General features: G+C 41.1%; 4 protein-coding genes and 1 long non-coding RNA gene across 7 annotated transcripts; 4 read left to right on the top strand and 1 right to left on the bottom strand.

Moving 5' to 3' along the window:
• Positions 1-957: 957 nt before the first annotated feature.
• manea (mannosidase, endo-alpha) lies at positions 958-3,855 on the top strand. 2 transcript variants are annotated; one of them, XM_027030875.3, is made up of 6 exons: positions 958-1,166; positions 1,375-1,546; positions 1,640-2,264; positions 2,390-2,499; positions 2,629-2,705; positions 3,118-3,855. In XM_027030875.3, exons 3-6 carry the CDS (start codon positions 1,748-1,750, stop codon positions 3,752-3,754), a joined length of 1,341 nt encoding a protein of 446 aa, XP_026886676.1. In that variant the 5' UTR covers positions 958-1,166; positions 1,375-1,546; positions 1,640-1,747; the 3' UTR covers positions 3,755-3,855. The 2 variants fall into 2 exon arrangements, with proteins under 2 accessions (XP_026886676.1, XP_026886677.1); XM_027030876.3 differs by lacking the exon at positions 1,375-1,546.
• A 566-nt stretch (positions 3,856-4,421) lies between these two features.
• fut9a (fucosyltransferase 9a) lies at positions 4,422-10,504 on the top strand. 2 transcript variants are annotated; one of them, XM_027030877.3, is made up of 3 exons: positions 4,422-4,872; positions 6,534-6,711; positions 6,863-10,504. In XM_027030877.3, exon 3 carries the CDS (start codon positions 6,871-6,873, stop codon positions 7,948-7,950), a length of 1,080 nt encoding a protein of 359 aa, XP_026886678.1. In that variant the 5' UTR covers positions 4,422-4,872; positions 6,534-6,711; positions 6,863-6,870; the 3' UTR covers positions 7,951-10,504. The 2 variants fall into 2 exon arrangements, with proteins under 2 accessions (XP_026886678.1, XP_081578159.1); XM_081722033.1 differs by having other exon boundaries at positions 6,534-10,504.
• An 898-nt stretch (positions 10,505-11,402) lies between these two features.
• On the bottom strand, positions 11,403-16,228 carry LOC145659474 (uncharacterized). Its single transcript, XR_014125701.1, has 4 exons — positions 16,201-16,228; positions 15,335-15,451; positions 13,894-13,988; positions 11,403-13,351 (listed from the first exon to the last, which is right to left on the bottom strand). It is a non-coding gene; the product is annotated as an uncharacterized LOC145659474 (long non-coding RNA).
• fhl5 (four and a half LIM domains 5) lies at positions 13,770-16,122 on the top strand. Its single transcript, XM_027030858.3, has 6 exons — positions 13,770-13,877; positions 14,106-14,266; positions 14,398-14,572; positions 14,975-15,144; positions 15,308-15,494; positions 15,617-16,122. Exons 2-6 carry the CDS (start codon positions 14,108-14,110, stop codon positions 15,766-15,768), a joined length of 843 nt encoding a protein of 280 aa, XP_026886659.1. The 5' UTR covers positions 13,770-13,877; positions 14,106-14,107; the 3' UTR covers positions 15,769-16,122.
• A 59-nt stretch (positions 16,229-16,287) lies between the features above and the next one.
• si:ch211-266g18.9 (transforming growth factor-beta receptor-associated protein 1) lies at positions 16,288-23,031 on the top strand. Its single transcript, XM_081722279.1, has 12 exons — positions 16,288-16,351; positions 16,565-17,319; positions 17,496-17,690; positions 17,923-18,077; positions 18,592-18,674; positions 18,764-19,108; positions 19,194-19,251; positions 19,373-19,511; positions 19,740-19,879; positions 21,635-21,794; positions 21,931-22,352; positions 22,497-23,031. The coding sequence occupies exons 2-12, from the start codon at positions 16,650-16,652 to the stop codon at positions 22,632-22,634; spliced, it is 2,505 nt and encodes an 834-aa protein (XP_081578405.1). The 5' UTR covers positions 16,288-16,351; positions 16,565-16,649; the 3' UTR covers positions 22,635-23,031.
• The last annotated feature ends 1,365 nt before the right edge of the window (positions 23,032-24,396 follow it).

Genomic DNA, 24,396 nt, shown 5'->3' with positions numbered 1-24,396 from the left:
CCTACACGCTAGGGCGCTGTTACCACCGGTAACCTCGCAGTGTGGACGAGTGGGAAAATTCATACTACACTTATCATTTCTGGTAGTATTGTTTGCAGTTGGGGTCATTTTCATTTCGAACTGAAAAGAAAAAAGTTTCATGAATGTTGTTGAATGAGGACTGTATCATTCTGAAACCCTAATTTTAGACATTAATTATAATAGAGTCAGTGTTAGCGTTCACGTTAAGGACTCGGGCCGTGGTTAAATATGGATGTACTCACTATCTAGCAACGTACAGTAAGGAATATTCTAGCTATATTAGAGATTAAATTAAGATGAATAGTCTTTAAATACAACCTTTGTTAGCATTAGCTATGAGTTATGACTTCCTGGAAGGCTTACAGTGCCTCCCAGCGGAAGACCTTTAGAACTGTATATTTTGACTGATCTGCTATTATTTACAAATACACAATTTTACATGGGGTGTCAGGAGACACACGATGTATTACACCGTCAAGAGTCTTTTTTTTAAACAAATGCAAATTATGGCTAATTAGTTAGTTTATATGAAGATTAGACAACCATTTATGAAGATAGGAAAATATCTATAGTCCATGTGAACTCACCAACTCACCAACAACTTATGTGTAACATTTATGGTAAGTAAACTAAACTAATTTTTATTCTGAAAAAGAAGCGTGCAGTTGAACATAAGTTCTTTTAAATTGCATGGTCGAAAGAAAGAAATTGCACTTATGAAAAATACGTCATATTCTTCTTAAACAAGGTAGAATATACCAAAGATAAATAAAAACTGCGATAAGGGAGCGTTTGGATCAAAATCACGTGCCGTAACATGCCGCAGGACTCTCCTGTCCAGTAGAGAGCAGTAACGATTCCTTATTGTCGAAATAGAAATAAAAACAAGGACGAAACAGAGTGCGCATAACATAAACCACCAATTGGAACTTATATGACCTGTATGTCGTACACATTTCCGGGAGTTAATGATTTGAAGATCAGGGAATTTGCCCAATATGCACTATGCGAGCATACGAAGCCCCTTCCTTTGCTTACACTTCCGCGTACATTTCGGTAGTTGGTGTTAATGGTCGGACTACAACAGTGCTAAGAAGACACTTCTTGCCGCAATGCAGATCACCTTTTGATTCATGTCACCAAAGGTAGTCAACTTCATCTTTTACTTATTAATGATCCTTATTCCCTCATTGTTTTTATATGCAGATGTTTGTTGTTTTAACTTCTAACTTTTAGTACACCTAGCTAAGTAACTCCTTACTGGCTACGTTTATAACCAGGCAGTGTTATTTTAGGAACAGAGCGCCTCTTTCTCCACAAACTGATGATAATGTTCTGTGATCTGTGTCATAGGCTATGCTTTTGTCTTGTAAGAAAACGTCACCCACCACCCCCGGTCTCGTTTAGCTGGCTGGTCTAAAAGAGAAATGGGTCTCTGAGATCAACATAGTCCAAATTAATTGTGCAGTTTGATGAATCTGACAATAACAGGCCCATGTCTTTTCACATGTGAACATATAAGTGTGTAAGTAACAGATATGTTTTCATAAGCATGTGTAGATGAGCATGCATAGCTATATACAACTGACTAACTTCAGTGAATGTGTCTGTTTTTCAGTCCAAAGAAACACCATGATCCAGAAAGGTCTTCAAGGTGCCAGAGTCAAAATTGCCACAGGACTGCTTACTGGGCTGTTTTACCTGGAATGGACCTGCTTCCATAGGAATGGCGAGATTTAGACGGAAGTCCTGCATCACTGGAGCTGCCCTGTGCTTTCTCATATTTGTCATAACTATCATTCTGAAAAGCCTGACCCCAGATGACAATAGCTCAGCAGATGCCTTTCTGCATGGAGTCTTGCTGCAGAAAAGGCAGGAAGACGGCCATCTGCAAGCCCACAGTGATGCAGAGACTCACAGCAGAGCAGCAGGTGTTGTGAGCAGAAAAACTCCAGAGGAAAGGCTCAATAGCGAAGCTCAAGATTTTCCTCCTCCAAACTACAGCATGCATATTTTCTACTACATATGGTATGGAAACCCTCAGTTCGATGGAAAGTACATTCATTGGGATCACCCTCTCCTACCACACTGGGACCCAAAAGTGGCAGCAGGCTACCCAACAGGAAGACATCAGCCTCCAGATGACATTGGAGCCAATTTCTACCCCGCCATGGGTGCATACAGCTCTAGAGATCCCTCTGTCATCGAGGCACACATGCAGCAGATACGAGCTGCCGCTGTCGGTAAGAGGTGGCTTTGTTATATGTAAATGATGTGAGCAATGCACTGTAACTGTAATAAGTTTCCAAGTGTATGTGTATGTGATTTGTGATGGTGTTGTAACATGGTGCTCACTTCTGGCATGTAGGTGTTCTTGCAGTGTCCTGGTACCCACCCGGTATGAAGGATGATAATGGTGAACCAACTGAAGACATCATGCCTTTGATCTTGGATGTAGCTGATAAGTACCAAGTGAAGGTAGAAATATATGTTCAGTTGGAGGGTGCACCTTAACATTCCACACTGCTACAACCCTTCACTTCATCCAAGTATCTCTAAAGAAATGTTTAACGACTAATTATTCACTTTGACAATTCTCCTGTACAGGTAGTTTTTCATATTGAACCATACAAAGGACGAGATGAAAGAAGTATGCTTGAAAATATCAAGTATATTGTAGACAAGTAAGTATTATACTACATTTTATTATTATACAAAACTCTTTTTAGTCCTGCCTTTTTATCACTCCCCCTACTTGGTTTTGATAACCTAAATGGAGGATGATTTTAAATTTTTAAAAAATCCCTACCCCCCCCCCCCAAAAAAAAAACAAAAAACAAAAACAAAACAACAACAACAACCACAAAGGAACAGGAGTTGTCAAATCCCCTTGCTCCTTTTATGTAGTGGACATTACTTTAGCATAGGTATTTTTGGAGTAACTGCAAAACAAGGCTACATTGTGTAAGCAGGCTGAAACTAGTGAATGAACAATGTGTGCCTGTATCTCACCCACCCTTTTCTTTGCAAACTAACTTCAATTTGCTGCATCATTGTCACTTTGAATTGTTAAATGTTATTTTCCGCTTCACATAGATATGGAGACCATCCCGCTTTTTTCAAGTACAGATCAAACACTGGGAAGCTCCTTCCCTTGTATTATATATATGACTCATATTTGCAAAGTCCTGACAGCTGGGCACAAATGCTTAAGAGAACTGGTGAGAGAAGCATCAGAAACACCCTATACGATGGTGTCTTCATCGCTCTGCTTGTGGAGGAGAAGCACATGCAGGACATATTGGCTGCTGGCTTTGATGGCATTTACACTTACTTTGCAACTAATGGCTTCTCCTATGGCTCCACACACCGTAACTGGAAGTCCATTAAGGCTTTCTGCAATGGAAACAATTTGATTTTCATACCTAGCGTAGGCCCTGGCTACATTGACACTAGCATTAGGCCTTGGAACACACAGAATACGCGGAACCGTATCAACGGGAGATACTACGAGACTTCTCTGAGAGCAGCGCTGGACACAAGGCCAGATGTAATCTCCATAACCTCATTTAACGAATGGCACGAGGGTACTCAGATCGAGACAGCTGTCCCTAAAACGGGAAGGCAGACCGCCTACTTGGACTACCTACCTCATAAATCTACTGTGTATTTAGAGATTACAAAAAGATGGGCAAAGAATTTCAGAGAAGAGCAACTGAAATGGCTCCAGTGAGTGCATAGATAGATTACCATTGAGTGATCTCAGGCATTTGGTGAATGTTATGAGTGATTGATTTTCTTTCTTGTCCCATGTGCATTACACTGATACTGTCATGAATGTGTATGTGATCTAATTATGACCGGTTGGGCCAAACATTTACATCTTGTATACAGAATTATGTGCTTTGGGGGGTATTAAGATCTTGTAGTGACTGCTTCTTTGCATTAGGGTTAATGTTGAAATGCCAGGTGCAATTATAACACTTAATACTCTGTCCTTCAAAATTTATGTATATAGTCAAAGACAGTGACTGAGTCAACTGTGTCCAGAAATATATGCAAGTAGACCTATTCTAAAGTCTAGAATTAGATCCACAAATCATTAATTTTTTAATTGTGTAATTAAATGCAAGATCACCTAAACGTTTGAGATAATCAATGTACAGTGCTGTATTAATTTACTGCAGTTTGAACAATGTTTGAGTGATAGAATATCAGTTTGTGGAATATGCTATTGTCACTTTCTCCCTCTCCAACGGATACAGAGTGGATTCTATGGGACTGGCCGCCAATGATTATCTCACTGAATAGTATTTCTATTGATAATTTCTCTGATTTATCACAACTCTGATATTTCCAATTTGATCAGTCAAGTTTGTTGCAATTAGGTGTAGTTCTCCAGATTTACGTACGCATCAAATATCTCTTGTGTTGTACATGCTTCATCGGAGTGCAGACCGATATACGCTTCATAGAACCGCATTGACGGTAAACACCAGAAAGGTAACTGGCGCATGAGCAGCCAGTGGGGACATTATACCACATCGCATCACATGCCTTGTATCTTTTGAAGTGTCGCGGTTGCTCAAATCTTCGGCGTATTTTCAATTGGCGCACTTTTTATGTCTTGATACACCGAAATTTATATTATTTACGATTCAAGGGACATCGCTGTATCAGCTGATTACAAGACATGGGTTCGGGTCCCTTCGAGCCCCGTTCTGTCAAATATCAGCCAACCATCACTGAGGATTTTTCTATGCTGTATGGAATACACAGGCCGGAATCTACAATGAAGGGACTAGCGTGATGTTGATTTCCCGCAATTAGGCTATGTCAATCAAGGGAATGGTGAGTGAACGGCTTTTTCCCGCTATATGACGAAGGTTACCTGGTTTAAGTGAGCTTCATGCGAAAAGCAGCGCAAGTGACGCTCGTTCTGCGACTCATTTCACACACAAATGTTAAACATACAATCGGGTAATGCCTACTGTTATTACAATCGCTTATTTCTCGAGCTTTCTGAGATTTTTGAGTCGTCGGGATAACTAAAGGAGCAGGCAGACACGTTCTTCGCGGGATCCTTGCGACCTTTTTTGAGTACGATGCGGTATTGCTTAAAACTGGAAGGCGGTTAAATACATCAAGGCGGTTAGATGCATTTAAAAAAATCTTATAGGCAGTATGGACACAGCCATGTCAGTCGTTGATGTCATACGTGTTATAAGCTGTTATAGGTGACCTTCAGTACCACCTCTGAAAATAAATGCTCACTGTGGATGATAACCTACCATTTATGGGTAGGCTATCTGTTATAGCGAGAACGTTTGGGTTCAAAGCGGAGACTGAGGAAACGATTTCATTTGCTCTCTCTTAAAATGTTGTTTAACAGAATTATAACGAACTACAATGAAATGTACTCACTCCTTCGCACACATTCTTATAAAAAGGTTTTCCTGCCGTGGTCTCCTTTGCTACTGTATTTTTTTCGCCCTAAAACACGTGAGCGCACTAGTCTACTACCACCCATGCAACTCCCCCTATATGCCCTAAATAATCACCACACATTTAAAACGAGTCTCTGTTTTTACAGAATAGGAGTTAGACACCAATTTAGGAACGTTCTATCTTACCCAACATCTTTATTTTACTGCATAATGTGCATGTGCATTATATGCAAATGGACATTTTTATCAGTAAGTTGCCCAAACGCATAATATTTTCTGCAATAAACGGAAAGGCAAGTGAAGGGAAAATATAAAAGTAGTAAAAAGGTTATAATCCGTTGAGAATTATACAAGGCCAGTCAGTGAGTGGTTATCAGTGAGTGGTTGCATCCATTGCGCATTATTACATTTCAGTTTATTTTATTTAAGATAAAAATATTTTTGACGGATCAAGATAGACTATGTAAACTCATTGTTTCTCTTTTTTTTCTACCACCACGAGCAGATTGTATTGATTCAGTGCTATTTTCTAAGGGGCTTTGGAGTGTAATGCACAAATGACAGGCCTTTAAAAATAATTTGTCATATTTCTTAGGGCTTGCATTTATATCAGTAACCCATCTGTGTTGAGATCTCAAATACAAACCCAGGGCAAGAAATGGAAAGCTTATGAAAAGTCTTGTTGATATTATAAGCTCAGGGAACATATGTCTAAATAAACTGAGCAGAAGCAAACTGGGCGATGCCCTGCTCAAGGTGAGGAGCTCATCCCCCACGGTTTTGTTTGTTGTTGTTTGGAAATGTCTTCAGGATGCATACACCCCCGAGTCCGTAGGTGGGCTAATCATACGACTGTCCTGAAGATGGCAGTATTACCACGCGCTAAAATTGAAAATAAAATAAAATAAAACGATGCAATGTCTTTTATTATTAGGTAGGACAATTAATTTATTCTTTCAGTCACTAAGTAAAGGATTACGTTAGGATTTTATTTATGGTATTCTGTAATTTGTTTTGCGTTCACCAAGAAGAAATGAGGTAACTGTTGTTTCATCTTTCCCAAAGGGACCCTCGCTGAGAACCTGTTTCCAACGCTGGACCACCTAGAGATTCAAATGTTTTTTAGCTCTTCGTAGCTACAATTTGGTTTATTTTTTTTTACCATTAAAAAAGCAGAATATCCAAAACCTAGCACCTGCTTCATAGCATCATTTCTGTTCCTGAATAACAGCAAACCTACCAGGTACAAAAAAGAATAAGCCACACATTTGATATAGCAACATGGTTGAATATGTGCACTTTTGAATACTCAGGTTTTTTTCTTTATAACATTTAATGTCACTGCTCTTCCTCATAGCCATGCTTTTTTTTCTTTTATGTAATATCTTTTAAAGGCCAGAGTATGCCATCTGCACCAACTCACAGAATTCTACGACCCCTTCTGCTCGGCACCTTCTTACTGGGCTGTTTTGTGACTGTGTTTTTGATGTACATCAAACCATCCACTAGTTGGCTGTCAGGCCCTGTTGAATCTGAAACCTCCACTGCCCGAGTCAAGAGCCTCCTGTCCAACAGAAGCGACCAGAACCAGACCATAGTGCTTGTCTGGCTATGGCCATTTGGCGAGACCTACGACCTGAATGTCTGCAGCTCCCTCTTCAATATTGAGGGCTGCTTCATAACTGCAGACCGTAACCTATACAATAAGTCCGATGCCGTTGTTATTCACCACAGGGACATCAGCGCTGACCTGTCCAACATACCACCGGCATATCGACCTCCTCTCCAGAAATGGATCTGGATGAACCTCGAGTCACCGTCGCATTCATCCCAGTTGCCCGGGATTGAAAACTTGTTCAATCTGACTCTGAACTATCGTCAGGATTCTGATATTGAAGTGCCTTATGGAGCCATCGTTGCAGCTCATGGAGACGAAGACTTTGTACCACCGAGCAAGAACAAGCTGATTTGTTGGATCGTGAGCAACTGGAACCCAGACCATGTCAGAGTGAAGTACTACAATGAGTTGTACAAGCACATAGAGATTCACGCATACGGCCAAGCTTTTGGCGAGTACATATCCGACCAGGACTATTTCCCCACCATCGCCAGCTGCAAATTCTATTTGGCATTTGAAAACTCCATTCACAAAGACTATATCACAGAGAAGCTGTACAACCCTCTCTCTGTTGGCACGGTGCCAGTGGTTCTGGGCCCACCTAGGGAGAACTATCAGAATTTTGTGGAGGGCGATGCTTTCATCCACGTCGATGACTTCTCCTCCCCGAAAGAGCTGGCCGATTACCTTCTTCTTCTAGACAAAAACGAGGAGCTGTATCTGAGGTACTTTAACTGGCGCAAACACTTCAAGGTTAAGAAAGCCTACTTCTGGGCCGAACACACATGCCTTGCCTGCGATTACATCAGAAGGCACAATGAGTACAAGGCATTTAACAATCTTGACAAATGGTATTGGGCTTAATCTAGGATCAGATAAATGCAGATTATCTGATGGTCAGTTGAACGAATGATAGGCAGGCAACAAGAGCCGGATATAATTCGCTTCAAATGAGGTACTACCACTAGCCGCATAGACTGCTCCGTTTTATTTTTATAAAATGGTCCAAAGTAGACATTAATTTATTTTGGTGGTTTTAGTTTACATCATCTTCCATATTTATTCATTTTGGACACAAAGAGCATATTTTATTAAGTGATAACGTTTGCTACTGTATTTTTTCTTAATGCCTTCTTATTTAACATATTTCATGAGATATCCACTTATCAAATGTGATTCAAAATGGCATTCCATGTGCACATGCTGTATGACTATTCATAACGGGCGATAAAACAGGTATTCCAGAGAAAGTAATATGTAATTGTTCAATATGAACTATTTGTATCTTATTTATTTCATTCTGATATTGTGTAGATGTTAGCATTTATCAGTCATCTATGCATTGTTTATGATGCTGAAGCCGTGTGTGTAGCCCACCTGCTGTAAAGTGTGTAGTGTCTATTTTGGGAAAATCTGCTTTTCACTTTTTCCATTACCTTGTAAGGAAGTAACTCGAACAGCCTTTGTCATATGTGGCATAATTTTATCTGGCTTGGGTCTGCATAACACCAATGTATATTTCATCATTTGAAATATTTAAATGTTGCATTATCTCTTGTCAAACAGATGGTAATATGCTGATTTGTGAGCCCAAGTTTGACATGCAGATGGAAGTGTGCAGGACCATTGTATCCACACACCTACAAATCATCTTTCAGCAATGACCATATGGGCTTGGTGCATGAGCCATCCTTGTTTCAATCGGTCTCTGTTTGTGGGAGTTCAGTGGAATTTCCACGGATTAATGTAGACAATTTTTCTTTCATGTAAATTTAGATTTATTGTAGATGTTATATGTTATGGTTCAGTTATCGTTCTATAGTTATGAACATTTATGGTTCTACAAGCAAACTTGTGGTGGGTGGATTCATGGATGGTGATGAAGGCGGCACACCAATCCTAGATAAGCATAAGCTTAGTAAACTTGTTTTGTGCCAAAGGTTTAATTTAGGTTTTAACTGAAAGCATAGGTGCAACCAATGCAATGCTGTATGAAGCACTTACAGAGTATTGTGAGCAAAAACTTATAAAACACTGCTCAATACTCTTCAGAAGGCAATGACAAATTTTTCTTGTCAGGGACTTTTGTTCACTTTTACTGCCCATTAAAAACAATGTAGAAAGTCAGCCCAGGTGAACAGAGCTAAAACATCATTTACATCCCACCTTTTGAATGTTTTTTTTTTTCTCTTTGCTGGAACAACATGCAAGAAAACTCGAATCTATTATGTAGCTGTGCATCAACTGTATTATGGTGTTCAATTGTCACAGGCTCCTCACTGCAGAAGATATTGCAAAATACCTGTTTTCTTACTTATCTTTCGTATTCTATATGTGTTGGGTGACTTTTGAAAGAAGCTTATGCCATTTTAACCGCTTTTGGGTTTGGTATATCTGTACTGTGTTTTTATTGTTATCCAATGTCAAACTTGTGTGATCAAATTCTACATTAACCTTTTTTTTTTTAGAAACACAGAGATGGTGTTACTTTAAATGTACTATACACAGGACAATTCTTTGATCAATCTTTAATGTTTGTACAATAAGAATAAGCTGTGATCACTCTGTATGTACTGTAAATAGCTGTGTGAGGATGTCTAACCTGTAGCTGTCAAATACTGTGAGGACAAGTGAACGCATTAAAATATGATGTATGATGTAGGCCATCAAGAAGGTCCTCTGTCAGAGGACAAGAAGTGGACGAGAAAAAAACTCTGGTGTCTTAAAAGCAGAGCTGACAGCGAACTGGAAAGGGCATTCTCCGACGTGGCAGTGTTCCTAAGGAAAATATGAATAGTTTGGGGATTAGGTGTAATCCCTCTGACACTCTTAGACTGAGACCTTCCACAAAATATTCACCTGAGAGCTGACATGTCCACCTGACTTTGAGTGTGCAGCGGTCGCATACTGAATCAGTGTCAGAAGCGACATGGCAAAAAGAAACAAACTAAAGGGGGTTGGGGGAGACTTTTATTTATACATTTGCATTCTTCACAATTATGTGAAACAGAGGTTGCTTCCTGACTGTATTCATGGAATGCATTTGTACTGTATCATTGTCTCTTTCTGTCACTTTCTCTCTCTCTCTCTCTCTCTCTCGCGCTCTTGTACGCTCTTGCAGTGTTTGCTGTGAGTTCCTGGTTCCCTTTAACAAACAGTCTTTGCATTTTGAGTATGTTAGTGCTGCGTGTCTCTGCTGGGTTGTACATTTAGACTGGTGACACAGAGTATTTCTCTATGCATTATGGACTCCCATTTGAAATGACCTACATTCCCTATGTGCAAAAGGACTGGAAGGTGTTTTGAACCAATCATTGCAAAATATTCTGCCAAAACATTATTTGCCAAATGATTTACTGTAGACGTCTGTTAGTGTCATGAAAATAAAATGACTAAATTAAATTCCACGTGTACCACTGTGTGGTGTGAATAAATATTAACACATTCAAAACTGCATGGTGTTTCCAGGATATCAAATGACCTTATTCCCTGAGGAAAAAAAGGATACTATTTTGCTCACTGGAACTCTCACTGTCTTATTAGTACATATGCATTCAAAACTCGTACCTCTACATACCACTTATATCATTTACATTTAAATGGAATCGTCATACTTTTTAGGCAATCCAAGAACCACTTAACAGTCAGGAGTAACCTGAGTGGTAGAACTTCCAGTCTACAGTACCTTCATTGACCCAGACGTGGCTCGTAAGGTTTAGAGGACCCCAAAAATAGGTATTTCGTGTTGAATTTCAAGGCATCACTGTACATGTAGTAGCGTATAGTCTTCACTACAATCACAATCCTGCAGTGAGCTCTGTGCTTTTTCAGCCGCATCTCAGATGGTATAAATAGCCAACCACATGCACTGTAAGTTGTTTGATGTCTCCAAGGGGACAATGCTGCCATGCTAACCATTAAATCCTCCGGCTGTTGTTTGTAACTCCGCTGGTAAGTGATACTCTGGCATTTGAAGTTATCCTCCTGAACCCACTGGGTTTACTTCGCCAACTCTAAGGTCTCAGTCAAATCACCATAGATACTTACTTAGAACACTCCAACTTTGTAGTAAACCTACCTGGCAAGTTATATCACAAGGCTGTGTAGTATTGCATGATACCGTTTTTTTTTGTTGTTTTTTGTTTTGTTTTGTTTTTTTTTGGGGGGGGGGGGGGGGGTGTCCTGTGATAAAGGCCTGATCATTTTGTACCTGCATAAATGTCAGGGATTAAGAACCCCTTTTATTATGATGGATTATATTTGAGGCCTGTTTTCTGGGTGCAGATTAAGGATTTAATTATTCTGTCTGCATGGATTTTCTACAAAATATGTCTTTTTTAGTTGGTAAACTTAATCTGAGCCCTGATAGCTGGCTCCTAGAACTCTGACATTTACAATTTCCCAATTGAAAGACAATGTACATAGATAAAATGTTTTTTCTTTTCAGCAAATTCCCTAATGGGATTATCATTTTCCCTGACTGCCTGAAGCAAACTCTCCAAAACAAACTCTCCCAAACATATTTTCACTTCTTAGGACTCAGGAGGTCACAAATTCAGCAAGGCGCATCAGCATTATTGCTTCAGAATGGCAGTGTGCATTAGGAGAATCTGACCTTGCTCCTGCTGTGAGATGATAAGATTGCTGGTTCCCCCCGCCAGCCCTACGACACTGTCTCACAGTTACTCTATGGGCATCTCTGAGGGGGTCTGGGTGTCTCCAATGGTGCGCTGGGTCTCGAGGGGGGTGTACAATTCTGCAAGATCACAGGGTTCACCACCGCACCTCCCTGTCTCCTTCTCTCCTGAGTGTATTGTGTTCCAGCAGGAAGCCTCCTGCATGGGGAGGCCTGGGTAAGGGTATCGCCCAGCTTTGGGAGACCAGATTGGGGCTAGGTCAGTCCTTACAAAGGAGCCGTACCCAATTTCTAGCCAACAGCCCCACTTATGTTGTCAGCACCAGGTTAAGCAGCTGTCCTTCTTGGGAATCACTGTGCTGTTTGCCTGAAGCCTTTAATGCATTGCTTTCTCACACTTGTCCTCACAAGGGGTTAAATTATCATTCAGTGGACCAACACCTTCCTCAGGAAGGTAACAAGTTAAGACTGAGATAGAGCTAAACTGGTGTCAGGCACTGAAATTAGCTAAAAGGGTCATACAGAGTCTCTCTTATACAGTCACTTTTCAGCTAAAGCTTTAAAAATTCCACAGTGAAGATCATCAAAATGTAGCCTTGCATATTAGATAACAGCTAAAGATTTCCTTCTTCAATCATTGATATGTTTAGGCACATCAAAACTAATGCTCTTTTCCTCTCTGTTTTGTTACACACACACACACACACACACACACACACACACACACACACACACACACGCGCGCGCGCGCGCACACACGCGCGCACACACACACAAGATACATACAATGACAAACGCAAGATGTATTGGTATTACTGATGCCTAGTAACTCTGACTGTGTATCTTTGTTTATTGTGGGAGGGGCTATCAGCCACCCACAAAGATTAATTAAACGGCAGCTGCATGACTTGTCCAAGCTAAAAGGCCTCTGGTGATGGATAAAAATACAAGTCCACTCACAAACATAGCTGGTCATGATAACAGGTTATACATGTTAGACTGAAGACATGGATGCTGGAAGAGCATAAGGATACAGACAATAATGCTAAGTATTCGTAAAGGAGGCCATTTCCTCTCTGCTGTAGCTGGGCAAAAGACATCCCTAGGTGGAGGCAAGATAGATGAAGCTGTTGAACTGCTGCTCTTCCTGTGCTATTTTTGTCCATGAATTCCTTATCCAGCTAAAAAGGTATATGTCTACATGCTCAAAGATTCATTTTTAAAGTAGTTGGATTCAGTTCACACATAACTCCAAGCACAAAAGAAAAAATTTACACAGGCCACTCTCAAACACTGCAATCAGGTATGTTTAATTACCAAATAAACTTTGTGCTTGCAACAAATGTTTTCTGTGATGAAATGGCATGTTTATTCAGCCATTATTGACTGAACTCAAAGAAAGCCCCTCACTGGGAAATCTGGCTCTGCAGAATCAGTTCACAGCTCCTTTGAGATGATGCTTAGCCAAGCGAAGCCAAGGCAGTGGAAGTGGTTACTATGACACTTGGCATCCAGTAAGCTTTTGGCACTACCTCATACTAAGTCCCCAGCAACTGCCTGTAGGCTTTTCTACAGACACACACAGGCATCGAGTGTCTGCAGACATGCAACAATCCAAATGTCAGATACCTGAGGCAAATAGAGCAGTAAGTGACAGGTTAATACGCTCATGAGCAAAGAAAAATGTAAACCTTTTTAAAATACTGCTTTGGCTTATAGTACTAAAATATTTCCCTACAAATCAAACTGATGGCATGAAAAACTTGTATAAGATTAACTTAAAACGCTATTTCACTCAATAGGTAAACAAAAACACCCAAAAGAAACAATCTGTGGAACATTATTTCAGTGATTTAGCATGCACATGCGTGCACACGCGCACGTGGGCGCGAACGAACACGAACACGAACACACACACACACACACACACACACACACACACGCCACAAGTAGTGTTAAGTGGGTGAACTCCCATAAAAGGTGCAGATATGTGCAGCTTGGTGATTCTCCCTGGGGATTTCAACTTATAATGGGAATAGTATTTATAGATGGTCTTTTCGATGCATCCAGTTGATCCCATCCCACCCTATGCCTGGTTGTCACCCTGCACGTCTCCACTCACAGCACCTCTGAACTGCTCAGCACTGCACTGAAGGTACAGTTTTACTCACCATGCCTAATCATCCTGTTGCCAAACATTTGGAATTTTCAAGATGTTGCTGTAGCTATCTCTGCAGTAATCTGCAAAAGAAGCTTGCCAAGAGCACTGCAAAAACAGGAGAATAGCAATTTCATGGTGTAGCTGCAGAAAAGCACGTCCTTGTTTGCTGAGGGCTCCTAAAGTGCTAACGTTTGTACGGTCCTGTTCGTTGTTCCTCAACAGCGATGTCCACTGAACGATTTGATTGCCATTACTGCAAAGACTCGCTGCTTGGTAAGAAATACATTTTAAAAGAAGACACGCAATATTGCACCAAGTGTTATGAGAACCTCTTTGCCAACTCCTGTGAAGAATGCTCTTTGCCAATTGGGTGCAATTGCAAGGTAAGAGAAATTCTTCCGTTCATGCACCCCCATCTCCTGCAAATAGAAACTAACAAAAAGAACAAAAAGGTAGCAAAGGCAGCAAAAAGATTGCCGTTCTTAACTGTAGTTTTTCTCTCTGTAAATGAAAGGATCTATCATACAAGGACCGCCACTGGCACGAGAACTGCTTCAAGTGCGCCAAATGCAGCCGTTCCTTGGTGGAGAAAGCGTTTGCTGCTAAGGATGAGTTGCTCCTCTGCACAGAGTGCTACTCCCATGAGTACTCCTCAAAGTGCACTACCTGCAAGAAAACTATCATACCAGGTATCATGCGCTGCCCAACATCAACGCACCAAATCAGTGATTTATCTCTGACAGACATCCAATGGTGCGCCGTTGATATCAGTCATTTAAGGTCATATTTCCGTCCCACTAGAATGTATGAAGCTTATGGAGGTATATGATGGTTTTGTAGTTCTGGTGAATTTTACTTGATTTCCTCAACAAATGTGATCCAACTGTTGAAGTGCTTGCTAACTTTCTGATGAGTACTGGAGCTGAGAGATGATTAACATTTACAGTACAGAGGTAGTGCAGGACCAGAATTAGGGAACACTCATTTGTACATTGCCAGCCCAGTTGTTAGAGAAATGCACTGCTATTAAGTCTAAGTGTTGCCAATCCCCATCTGTTCTTAAGAGCTGTATGTGTTTGGGTTTCGGTTAGGCTCACGGAAAATGGAGTACAAAGGAAACAGCTGGCATGAGACCTGCTTTCTGTGTCAGCGCTGTCAGCAGCCAATAGGAACCAAGTCCTTCATCCCCAAAGATAACAGCTACTTTTGCATCCCCTGTTTCGAGAAGCAGTTTGCCTATCAGTGCTGTGCCTGCAAAAAAGTGAGTGATGCAGTATATCTACCCGTTGCCAGGGAAACTGAGAGCATTATGCATCCATTGCCATTTGATATCAGTATATAGCATTGCTACATATACTGTGACTAATGCTGCAAGCTGACTGAATTCAACAGGAGTCTAAATCATTTGTGCATGCTTTCTGAAGGCCATTACTACTGGTGGGGTCACTTACCATGACAAGCCGTGGCATCGGGAATGTTTTACATGCATCGGATGCAAGAAGCAACTGGCAGGACAGCGCTTCACGTCCAGGGAAAACTACCCCTACTGCCTGGATTGCTTCAGCAACCTGTATGCAAAGAAATGTGTGGGTTGCACCAAACCCATCACGAGTAAGTGTTTATGGCCTGAAAAAGACACAGTCAATTAACCATCAGCATGACTTATACCATAATCTGCTGTAGGGTTTGGTTTTTGGGGGTTTGACTCTGAGCTAACTTTGAACTTGCCGCAGGTTTGGCGGGAGCAAAGTACGTCTCGTTCGAGGAGCGACAGTGGCACAGCGAATGTTTCGCCTGCATGCAGTGTTCCGTGTCTCTGGTGGGCCGCGGCTTTCTCACCGAGCGCGACGACATTCTCTGTACTGAATGCGGCCGTGAGAAGTGACCTCACATGGTGAATCGCGGCTCCGCACTGTGCAAACGTGGCATCCAACCTGAGCCGACCGAGTCCCGCTGTCCAAGCCGACAGACTTTACCTTCAGACTTGTTTGCAGAGCCGTTTTTTTCACTGCGAAGCTAATGTATGGCTTTTACTATACACTGGGGCATTTCAGTTTGAATTACAATAACCTGTATTTGTTAAGTAGATTTGAATTAAGTCTGTAGAAAAAAAATTAGATTTTGTTATTCACAGAATTTGTTCTTTCGTGGCATCTCTATAAGTTAGCAGGGTACTTTTGAGCAATTGTCAACATCTACTGTAAAATATTTCATTTGCAAAATAAAAATGCTTACTGGTGTTGGAAGATCTGTCACTCTTTGAAAAATGAATACATTCGCTTACACATTCCACATTCTCTGTAGTTAATGTACTTACAGTTCCATGACATTGTGTAACTCTCCACACTACGACCAAGGAAACTGCTGACACTAGCTTCCCCTCGGTGTGAATCACATGACAAGGTCGAAGTACACGCAGAGAAAAGCAGCACTTTTGAGTGGGGCACGACGACCACGCAACTACAGAGGTGAAATAAATAAATACGCATTTAAATTGTAGAAATATATATGTGTATATAATTTTGTGCTAAAACCGAAAAATGTTTTTAGAAATGTAACCTGTTAGATTGGATCTGAAGTACTGCACACATTCAACTTTGAACAACTCGTTGATATGTTTGAAAGTGATTTTTGTTTTTTCTTTTTGTTTGTTTGTTTGTTTTTTTAATTTGTGGGGTGAGGGAGGGGGCGATCCAAGTTGGTGGAGACGTTTTTTGTCATCCATATTTTTTCTATAGTCTGACTACAAACCAAAAACGCACAAAGATGAGCATTTTCAGCTCTGCGCTCGTCTTTGAGGAGGCGCCAGCTGGCAAAGGCAAAACCAAATCCACCCTTCAGTGTGTGGAGTTTTTCTGCAACAACCTCTATGTCGGACGGAAGAATGCAGTTATCCAGCATTTCGCTGTCACAGACTCAAGTAGAGGAGAAAGCCCCAGAGTGCAGGAGGTATGGAGGAGGCAGGTGGGCCGTGGTGGGACCGTTACCCAGCTGAAGACGGTGCCAGTTCTGAACCACCTTCTCGTACTCTGCGACGGCACCGTCACCGTGGTGAACATGTTCTCCCTGGAGCCTGTCCCAGGCTTGAAGAGCATCCAGAACGTGTCTCTGTTTTACGCCGGCGAGCCTGCTGCTCAGGCGCAGCCTGTGTTCGTCAAGCTGTTCATAGCCTGTGCCAGGAGGAGGACGGTATGTATATACAGGGTGTGCGTGGACAGATGGGAGTGCGTGGGCCAGGTGCTTCTCCCGCAGGACCCCGTGGCTTTGGTCGTGCACGAGACACGTCTGTGCGTGGCCACGAGTGACAGATACATCCTCCACGACTACCTGAGTCAGAGCACTCTCAAGCTCTTCACACATAACATGGGAAAACAAAACGTCATTGTGAAGGAAAGCGTGAAAGGGGAGTTCCTCCTCAACGGGCCAGGAAACTTGGGTGAGGCGGCTTTATATTCGTACTGCAGGAAGATGTTAAACAACCATTCAAGACCGTAGAAGCGCATCAGAAAATAGCACACTGATCATTTACAACCAAAACTAAATCGAGTTCAGTTGAACTGAATAAAACTGAATGGAAGTGAAACAAAATGAACGTGAGGGTTTCTTGTGCAGGCATGTTTGTGATGCAGAACGGTATATCTCAGAGGCCTCCGGTTCAGTGGCCTGAAGGCGTGTTGGATGCAGCAGTGCAGTATCCCTATCTGTTGGCTCTGCAGAGCCAGACACTCCATATCTACAGCATGCTGGACCAGCAGCTGAAACAGACTATTTCCATACAAAGAGGCAAAGCACTTCTTTCCACCTCAGGTTTTGTTTTAATTATTTATAGAGTGGTATAATATTCAGTTGCTGAGCAATATAATATATTATGTTTAATGTACAACTGTACAACATTTACAAGAGTACTTTTTTCCAGTTAGACTTCTGACAGTGAAGGCTTGTAATATACAACATGGAAATGTTGGTGAGATAAGATCAGAGCTACCGCTGTGATTTGTCTTGCATCATTCTTCTTTCATCTCTTGCCCCTTCTGTCTAGAAAGTGTTTTTGTAGTTGCTGAGCAGCAGATTCATTGCCTGTCCCAGACTCCCCTGGGGGATCAGGTCCAAAGCCTGCTTGAACATGAGCGAGTGGAGGAAGCATTGACACTGCTGGATGGGGTTCAAGCTCTCTTGCCAGGGGACTGTTATAAGGTAAGACGGTGATGATATGGCAGTAGACAAACTGGATTTAATCCTTATCCTCTGGATGCAAGCAAACCACAATCCACTTCATACCAAAATGCATATCTTGCTAAATTATCACTCTGTCTGACTTTAGATGACACGTAATTAACATCAACAACCAGCCAAAAGCTGAAAAACATTTGATTACTGTAGATCACCATTTAGAATGTAAATTATCTTTAATGATTATGATGGAACTGCTGAGTTAAGCAGCTCAATTTGTGATCTGCTTATAACCACATTACAGGAGCTGTTTGCATAAAAACTGGCAACAGATACAGAGATTTCATTCCACCATTACCATGTCTTAAACTAAAAGCTCAAGGTTTCAGGACAAATTTGTTTCCAGTTAGTCATCGATCACTTTTCCGATCTCTCTTTCACCATGTCATTTTGAAGTTTTGCAATCTAGTTTTGGCTTAGATTTTTAGTTTCATTACAAAGTGGAAAAGCATTGAAACATTTTGAAATTCACTTGTAGGAGCTGCACAGGAAAATTGTCCGCACATCTGGATGGATAAACTTCTACAAAGAGGCTTTTCCTGAGGCCATAGAGCTTTTCATGTAATTTAGAATTATTAATTTGCATACATCGAGCACATGCATTTCATTATGTAATTTACTGTTAAACATGTTACAACAATTTTCCACAGTAAAAGTGAACTGGACCCAAGGGAAATCATTAGCGTTTACCCATCAATGGTTGTCATTGTCAACGACTTCGAACATCAGCTTCCTGCAGTGAGCAACGTCAGGGACCTGTGGCAGCTAAATCAGGAGGACCGGACAACATTTCAACAATATCTCAGCTTCTTAAGCCACTTCTTAAGAGAGGTCCGTGGGACGGCTCAGGGCCAGATCTGCCCTCGGGAGGTTGACACGGCCCTTTTAAAACTGTACTTAGAGCAGGGAGACTACGGCAACTTGAACCAGCTTGTGTCAGCACCTAACCACTGCGTACTCCATGTGTGTGAGCCAGATCTGCAGCATCACAAAAGGTTAGACTGACTCTGCAAAGGCAAGCCAGGATCAGTAGCTGTAGCATGTCATGCCTAATAAAAACATTTCAATTTGCCATTTCAGATTTTTCGCAATTGGATTGCTGTATCAAAGCCAGGGTCAACCTTTCAATGCAATTCAGGTTTTGAATTTAATAATCTGGTGAATAATAATAATAATGTATTTAATTAATAACAAATAATAATGCTCCACCAGTTAAGGCTAATACAGTATATGCTAGTCTAAAAGGGTCATTTTGACAGACCTGGGCCCGAATTGTGGATGGTGAGGGTGACTCTTCACAGACTGTTCTCCTGCACATCGTGAAGACTCTAAGTCAGCTGAAGCAGAAATCAGTTATTTTGGAGACCATGGACTGGGTTCTTCTGAAAGACCAAAAGGGAAGTATTCTCATGTCCACAAAGTTCAGTGCCAGATGCCAAACCCAGTCAGGGCTGGTAATTTGAGGTTTATAGTCATCTGATCTTCTTTCTTTGTACAGCAATCTGAAAAGAAAATCAAACAACGCAGTGTATTTTCAGTAACAGCAACACCTTTAAATTATTTTTGCACAAGATAAATAGTAATATTTGTGTTGAGGATATAACCTTTTTCCCATTTCTATGCAGGCTGGGGCATTAATATTTACAAAGAGAGATCCAGACACCCAAAGCATGTTTGCTCCAAATGAAGTTCTAACCATTTTAACACACTACCCAATTGCTCTGACTTCATATTTGGAATTTCTGGTCCATGACTTGCATAGCAAGGTACGTTCTCCCACGTGTCGTTCCCAAATCCCAGTTTGCTTGGTTTAAGGGTATTAATCCAAATAAAGAATAAAGATGCATATTCAATAATCAGTTGAATAGAATAGCTGGTCCTGTTCTTTCTTGCAAGTTAAAGATAACATGCATTTAGGCATGCCTCCGGAGAATAGGCAGCCTCCGGAGAATGTCTGACAATCACACAAAGAACTCAAATTATTCTTTTTTTACATCCTTATCTTTAAAGTTACCACCATTATGTCCAAAATATTAATTATTCAGCATTATGTAAATGGAGGTTTGATACCATTATATCACAATGATAGGTTTTCCTTAAAAAAATAAAAGCGAATTTTTTTGGCCACCTACTGTTGATAAGATTGTTTCCTGTATCACCTGGTACCGGATGTTAGAATAAACCAGAATAATCCGCTTTGCTCCTGTGCTCTGAGCTTGAAGTTGTCTGCTCCATGTCCTCAGATGCCCCTAGGAACATATTAGAGATTCTAATTAAATGGCTAAATCTTTTTGCCTTAAACACTTTTTTGCATCATTCTGCACCTGGTACGGAGACCTTCGTAGGCTACTACGTTGAGGTCATGGATCACTTTATGAGAATACAGGATATTTCACTCTCTTTTATTCTTTTGCTTAAAAAAGAAAAAGATTATACTGCCAACTTTGTACAGTTATGCACAGTAATACTGACAGGAGTATTTTAGTTCCTACAAAGCTACATTTTACTTCATTTGGATTCATGCAACACAGTTAATGTCACTGTGTAAAGGTGACTTAATAGTAATACATTTTATTTAACAATCATTTTTATTATATAGCACTTTTTAGAACACAGTTTACAAAGTGCTTTACAGAAAATTAAGATAAATCAAAGAACAAAGTTAAAAGAACAGATATTACACAGTACATAATATTCATTCAATTAAATAAAAGGGAAATAAACCTTAAGTACAGCAAAAAGTGCAGTAAAAACTGTCTAACTAAAGGCCTTCCAGAATAAATTCTTCACTTCTTGAATGTTTTTAGATCATCGAGAGCCCTCAAGTCATCTGGAAGAGAGTTCCAGAGATTGGGGGCCAGGCAGCAGAATACAGCACCAGCACTCTTTAGACTGGTGCTGGACACCCCAGGCTTTCATACGGTTTAACAGTATACAGTGGTCCACTGTAGCAAATGCAGCACTGAGGTGAAGAAGAACCAGTATAGACAGGTTACTGGAGTCACAGTTAAGCCTAAGATCATTTAGGACCTTGGTTAGTGCGGTTTCTGTGCTGTGATGAGTTTTGAAAGCCAGACTGAAAAGTCTCTTTCATTAAATTACAAGTCATTTTTAATTGAAGAGATACCACCTTCTCAGTGGAGATCGGTCTATAATTGTTAAGATTTGCGGGCCTGATAACCACTGTTTTGAGTCTCTGTGGGGAAATTCCTTGTTTAAGTGACTGATTAACATTTACAATCATTCACCAGTATGCTAAAAACCTCTTGAAATAATTTGGACAGAATATAGTCTAGGGGACACATAGCAGTGTTTCAGAGTGAAAAGTCACTTTCGTAAGTGTTCCAAGGTCCATCTCTGAGAAGGAAGACAAAGTGCTTCCTGGTGCACTATGACCTTGCAGGTCTGGGGGTGGGTGGGGGCTATTGACCTGATGTAAAGTTGTTCCTAATGGAAATTTCTAACTACCAAAGAATTCAGCAAATTGATTTGATATGAATATGTACATCCTCTTTCACAAGGAGGAGAAGCACCACACCCTGCTCGCCGTGACATATGCCACACGGATCCTAGAGACTGCAAAGGGAATGCAGGTCAATGATGTAACCACCCAGGAGACAAGAGAGAAACTGCAGCAGTTCCTATGGCAATCCTCCATCTACGACACCAGTGCTATACATGGTAACAATAAAACCTTACAGGCCTCCTCTAAGTTATCTCTGCCACATTACTTATAAATAGATCCATATCTTTGCAGCAAAAAAACAAAAACAAAACAAGCAATGCACAATGTTCACGACAATTATTAATGTCACAGCAAAAATAAAGTCCTCACATCTCCATGTGGAGAAAGCTATCCTGCTGGGTAGAGCTGGAGAACACCAAAAGGCCCTGCAGGTTCTGGTCAATCAAGAAAAAGATGTATGCGCTGCAGAAACCTATTGTTGGAGGACCTCTGCTGGACAAGACAGGAAGTGCACCCAGCAGCTCTTCCTCTGCCTGCTCCAGATCTATCTCGGGTCCGGCCACCATGTGACCGCTGCGGTAGATCTCCTCAACAACAATGCCATGGCTTTTAATCCGGCCAGAGTGCTGGAGGTGCTTCCTGGCTCCTGGTCCCTCCAGCTGGTGATGCATTTCCTGCGTGAGTCACTGAGAGCAACAACGCACGAGAGGAGGTTGAGGGGCCTGGAGAAGAGCCTGGCGAAGGTAGAGAATCTCAGACAAAAGTGTGCCTGGGTGAGCATCTCTTGACATGCTAACTATTACTGGACATGCTAACTATTACTGCCCATGCGTTTTACTGAATCTGGAAAGCGATCTCCTGTGCTATGTTGGCTTCTGTTCAATAACTACCAACATTGGCATTTCTTATGCCCACAGATGGAGGCAGCACACGAAAAGGTCAAACTAGACAGAAGCTGCGTGTGTCATTGCTGTCAGAGGCAGCTCACAGGGCCTGAATTTCTGCGCAGACCTACAAGTGAGGTTATTCATATACACTGCTACAGTGAAGACTAGGACCACTGAATGCTTAAAACAGCCTAAACCGACAAACGTGTCAATAAAATTAATGTAAACAATATGGATGGAGCATTAGAACAAAGGAGAATCCTGCAAAAATAATGGATTATGGAAATAATAATGGGTTATGAAAAGTTGATTCTTGATTCTTCACTAGATATCTTGATTCTTCATTAGGAATTCCCACAGTGACTAGAGTTTCAATGCCTAGATATATAATCTTGGATATATAATCCCAGATGTATAATCTTACACTTAATATAGCCATTATTTTGTGCATATGTAGTTTTCATATATATTTAGCAGATTTTATTGTATCCTGTTCCATTCAGTTTATTTGAACATACAGTGTGAGTCACATAATATGGTCTACATAAACATTTCTACATAAACATTTATGAGTCTGTGTGAGTGATTAAATCATATCATAAACATTGCAACATCTCATTTGCAGCCACAAAACCATTTACATGTAGCTCTGGCATGGACAGAACATTGTCAGACCCAGACTATACACTAAAACGGCAGAAAAGAAATTGTACATGAATAATATCTTCGTCTAGACTGTTTCAGTTGTGGAAATGACTAAATACATCTCAGTAAATAAATGCCTCGGAAACACACTCTTGGGCCGTGATATATGTCACATAGGCTGTTGCAATGCCAAAACCATGTTCTGCTGTGAAGAGGTATAACAGAAAACCACACTAGCAGTATTTCTCATAGATCAGGCCTTGATGGACCATGTTACCTCAGCTAACTGAGCTTCAGCCATTCTAAAGCAGGGACATTGTATAATGCACCATAATACATCTCACTGACTGAGCAGATGCAATAATTAAACAGACCTTGTGTATCTAAATATAAATATAATTAAGCAGTTTATATATAGCCCTGGTATTTTCATGTAACAGTACATCGCAGGCCAGTGTACTGAAAGGCCCAAATAAACTAAAACACAGTTCCTTTTACCAGTTGTAAGGACAGCCATGCATACATTTCCTTTACATGTCTTCACAGATCTTTAGATAGGGCCAATGATATGGGCACAATTTGCTGTATTCTGTTTGTTTCTGAAATTTTAAGTCATGCATCGAAGCCAAGGAGGTGTTGTTTGCAACTGGACTTTCTGTGCATATATAGGTGATGTGAGTGTCTGTGTGTGCATGCAGATGTGCATGCACCCGTGTGCATACCTACTGTACCTGTGCATGCACTCACAAGCATACCTGGTATACATGTGCTTGCACTTACGTACATACTGGTTGTGCATGCACATGCACATGTGCGCATACATGCCTGTGTGTATGCGTTGCCATCCAGGTCTTGACTGGCCTACTCTCACGGCAGTACAAAGCCTCTCCCTAGAGTGTGCTTTGGCCATGTACATACTGTGCTTTGGCCTGTTGATCATGGGGTAGGTTCAGAGTTCACTTTAGGGTCTTCCCACTTGTTGTGTTGACTGCTGCCTCTTGGCTATAAATTTACATTTAAGACCTATATCAAAGCTTCTGCAAGCTAAGAATAAACAACTAACTCATATACTCAGGTGTTCAAACTCAAACTGTGTTAACTGAGGCTTCTAACTGGTCTTTATGAGGGTTTAGAAACATTGTTTAAACCTACAGTGACTGGTGAAGCTGCACCCATGAGAACTTGAATAAGGTATCAGTGAAGTCTGGTGTAAAGGGTTGCATGTGTGAGCAGACTGTGTATCCACTGGAGAGGAATCCGGGATCTTTAAAGGCTTTTGCACAGA

This window comes from Electrophorus electricus, chromosome 10 (genome assembly GCF_041902795.1).
Source record: "Electrophorus electricus isolate QZ-2024a chromosome 10, ASM4190279v1, whole genome shotgun sequence".
Classification (NCBI taxonomy): Eukaryota; Metazoa; Chordata; class Actinopteri; order Gymnotiformes; family Gymnotidae; genus Electrophorus; species Electrophorus electricus.
The sequence above is the reverse complement of the archived record's forward strand: the minus strand, read 5'-3'. Positions and strand labels throughout refer to the sequence as shown.

What these genes read in the sequence shown, in the direction of transcription:
- fhl5 (XM_027030858.3), top strand. Translation starts at nt 14,108, where the DNA reads ATGTCCACTGAACGATTTGATTGCCATTACTGCAAAGACTCGCTGCTT. An exon ending in AGTGCTGTGCCTGCAAAAAA is followed by an intron (nt 15,145 to 15,307) that starts GTGAGTGATGCA and finishes TGCTTTCTGAAG; the next exon opens with GCCATTACTACTGGTGGGGT. An exon ending in TTGCACCAAACCCATCACGA is followed by an intron (nt 15,495 to 15,616) that starts GTAAGTGTTTAT and finishes AACTTGCCGCAG; the next exon opens with GTTTGGCGGGAGCAAAGTAC.
- fut9a (XM_027030877.3), top strand. Translation starts at nt 6,871, where the DNA reads ATGCCATCTGCACCAACTCACAGAATTCTACGACCCCTTCTGCTCGGC.
- manea (XM_027030876.3), top strand. Translation starts at nt 1,748, where the DNA reads ATGGCGAGATTTAGACGGAAGTCCTGCATCACTGGAGCTGCCCTGTGC. An exon ending in GATACGAGCTGCCGCTGTCG is followed by an intron (nt 2,265 to 2,389) that starts GTAAGAGGTGGC and finishes TCTGGCATGTAG; the next exon opens with GTGTTCTTGCAGTGTCCTGG. An exon ending in CTGATAAGTACCAAGTGAAG is followed by an intron (nt 2,500 to 2,628) that starts GTAGAAATATAT and finishes TCTCCTGTACAG; the next exon opens with GTAGTTTTTCATATTGAACC.
- si:ch211-266g18.9 (XM_081722279.1), top strand. Translation starts at nt 16,650, where the DNA reads ATGAGCATTTTCAGCTCTGCGCTCGTCTTTGAGGAGGCGCCAGCTGGC. An exon ending in GATCTGCAGCATCACAAAAG is followed by an intron (nt 19,109 to 19,193) that starts GTTAGACTGACT and finishes TTGCCATTTCAG; the next exon opens with ATTTTTCGCAATTGGATTGC. An exon ending in TCAGACAAAAGTGTGCCTGG is followed by an intron (nt 22,353 to 22,496) that starts GTGAGCATCTCT and finishes TTATGCCCACAG; the next exon opens with ATGGAGGCAGCACACGAAAA.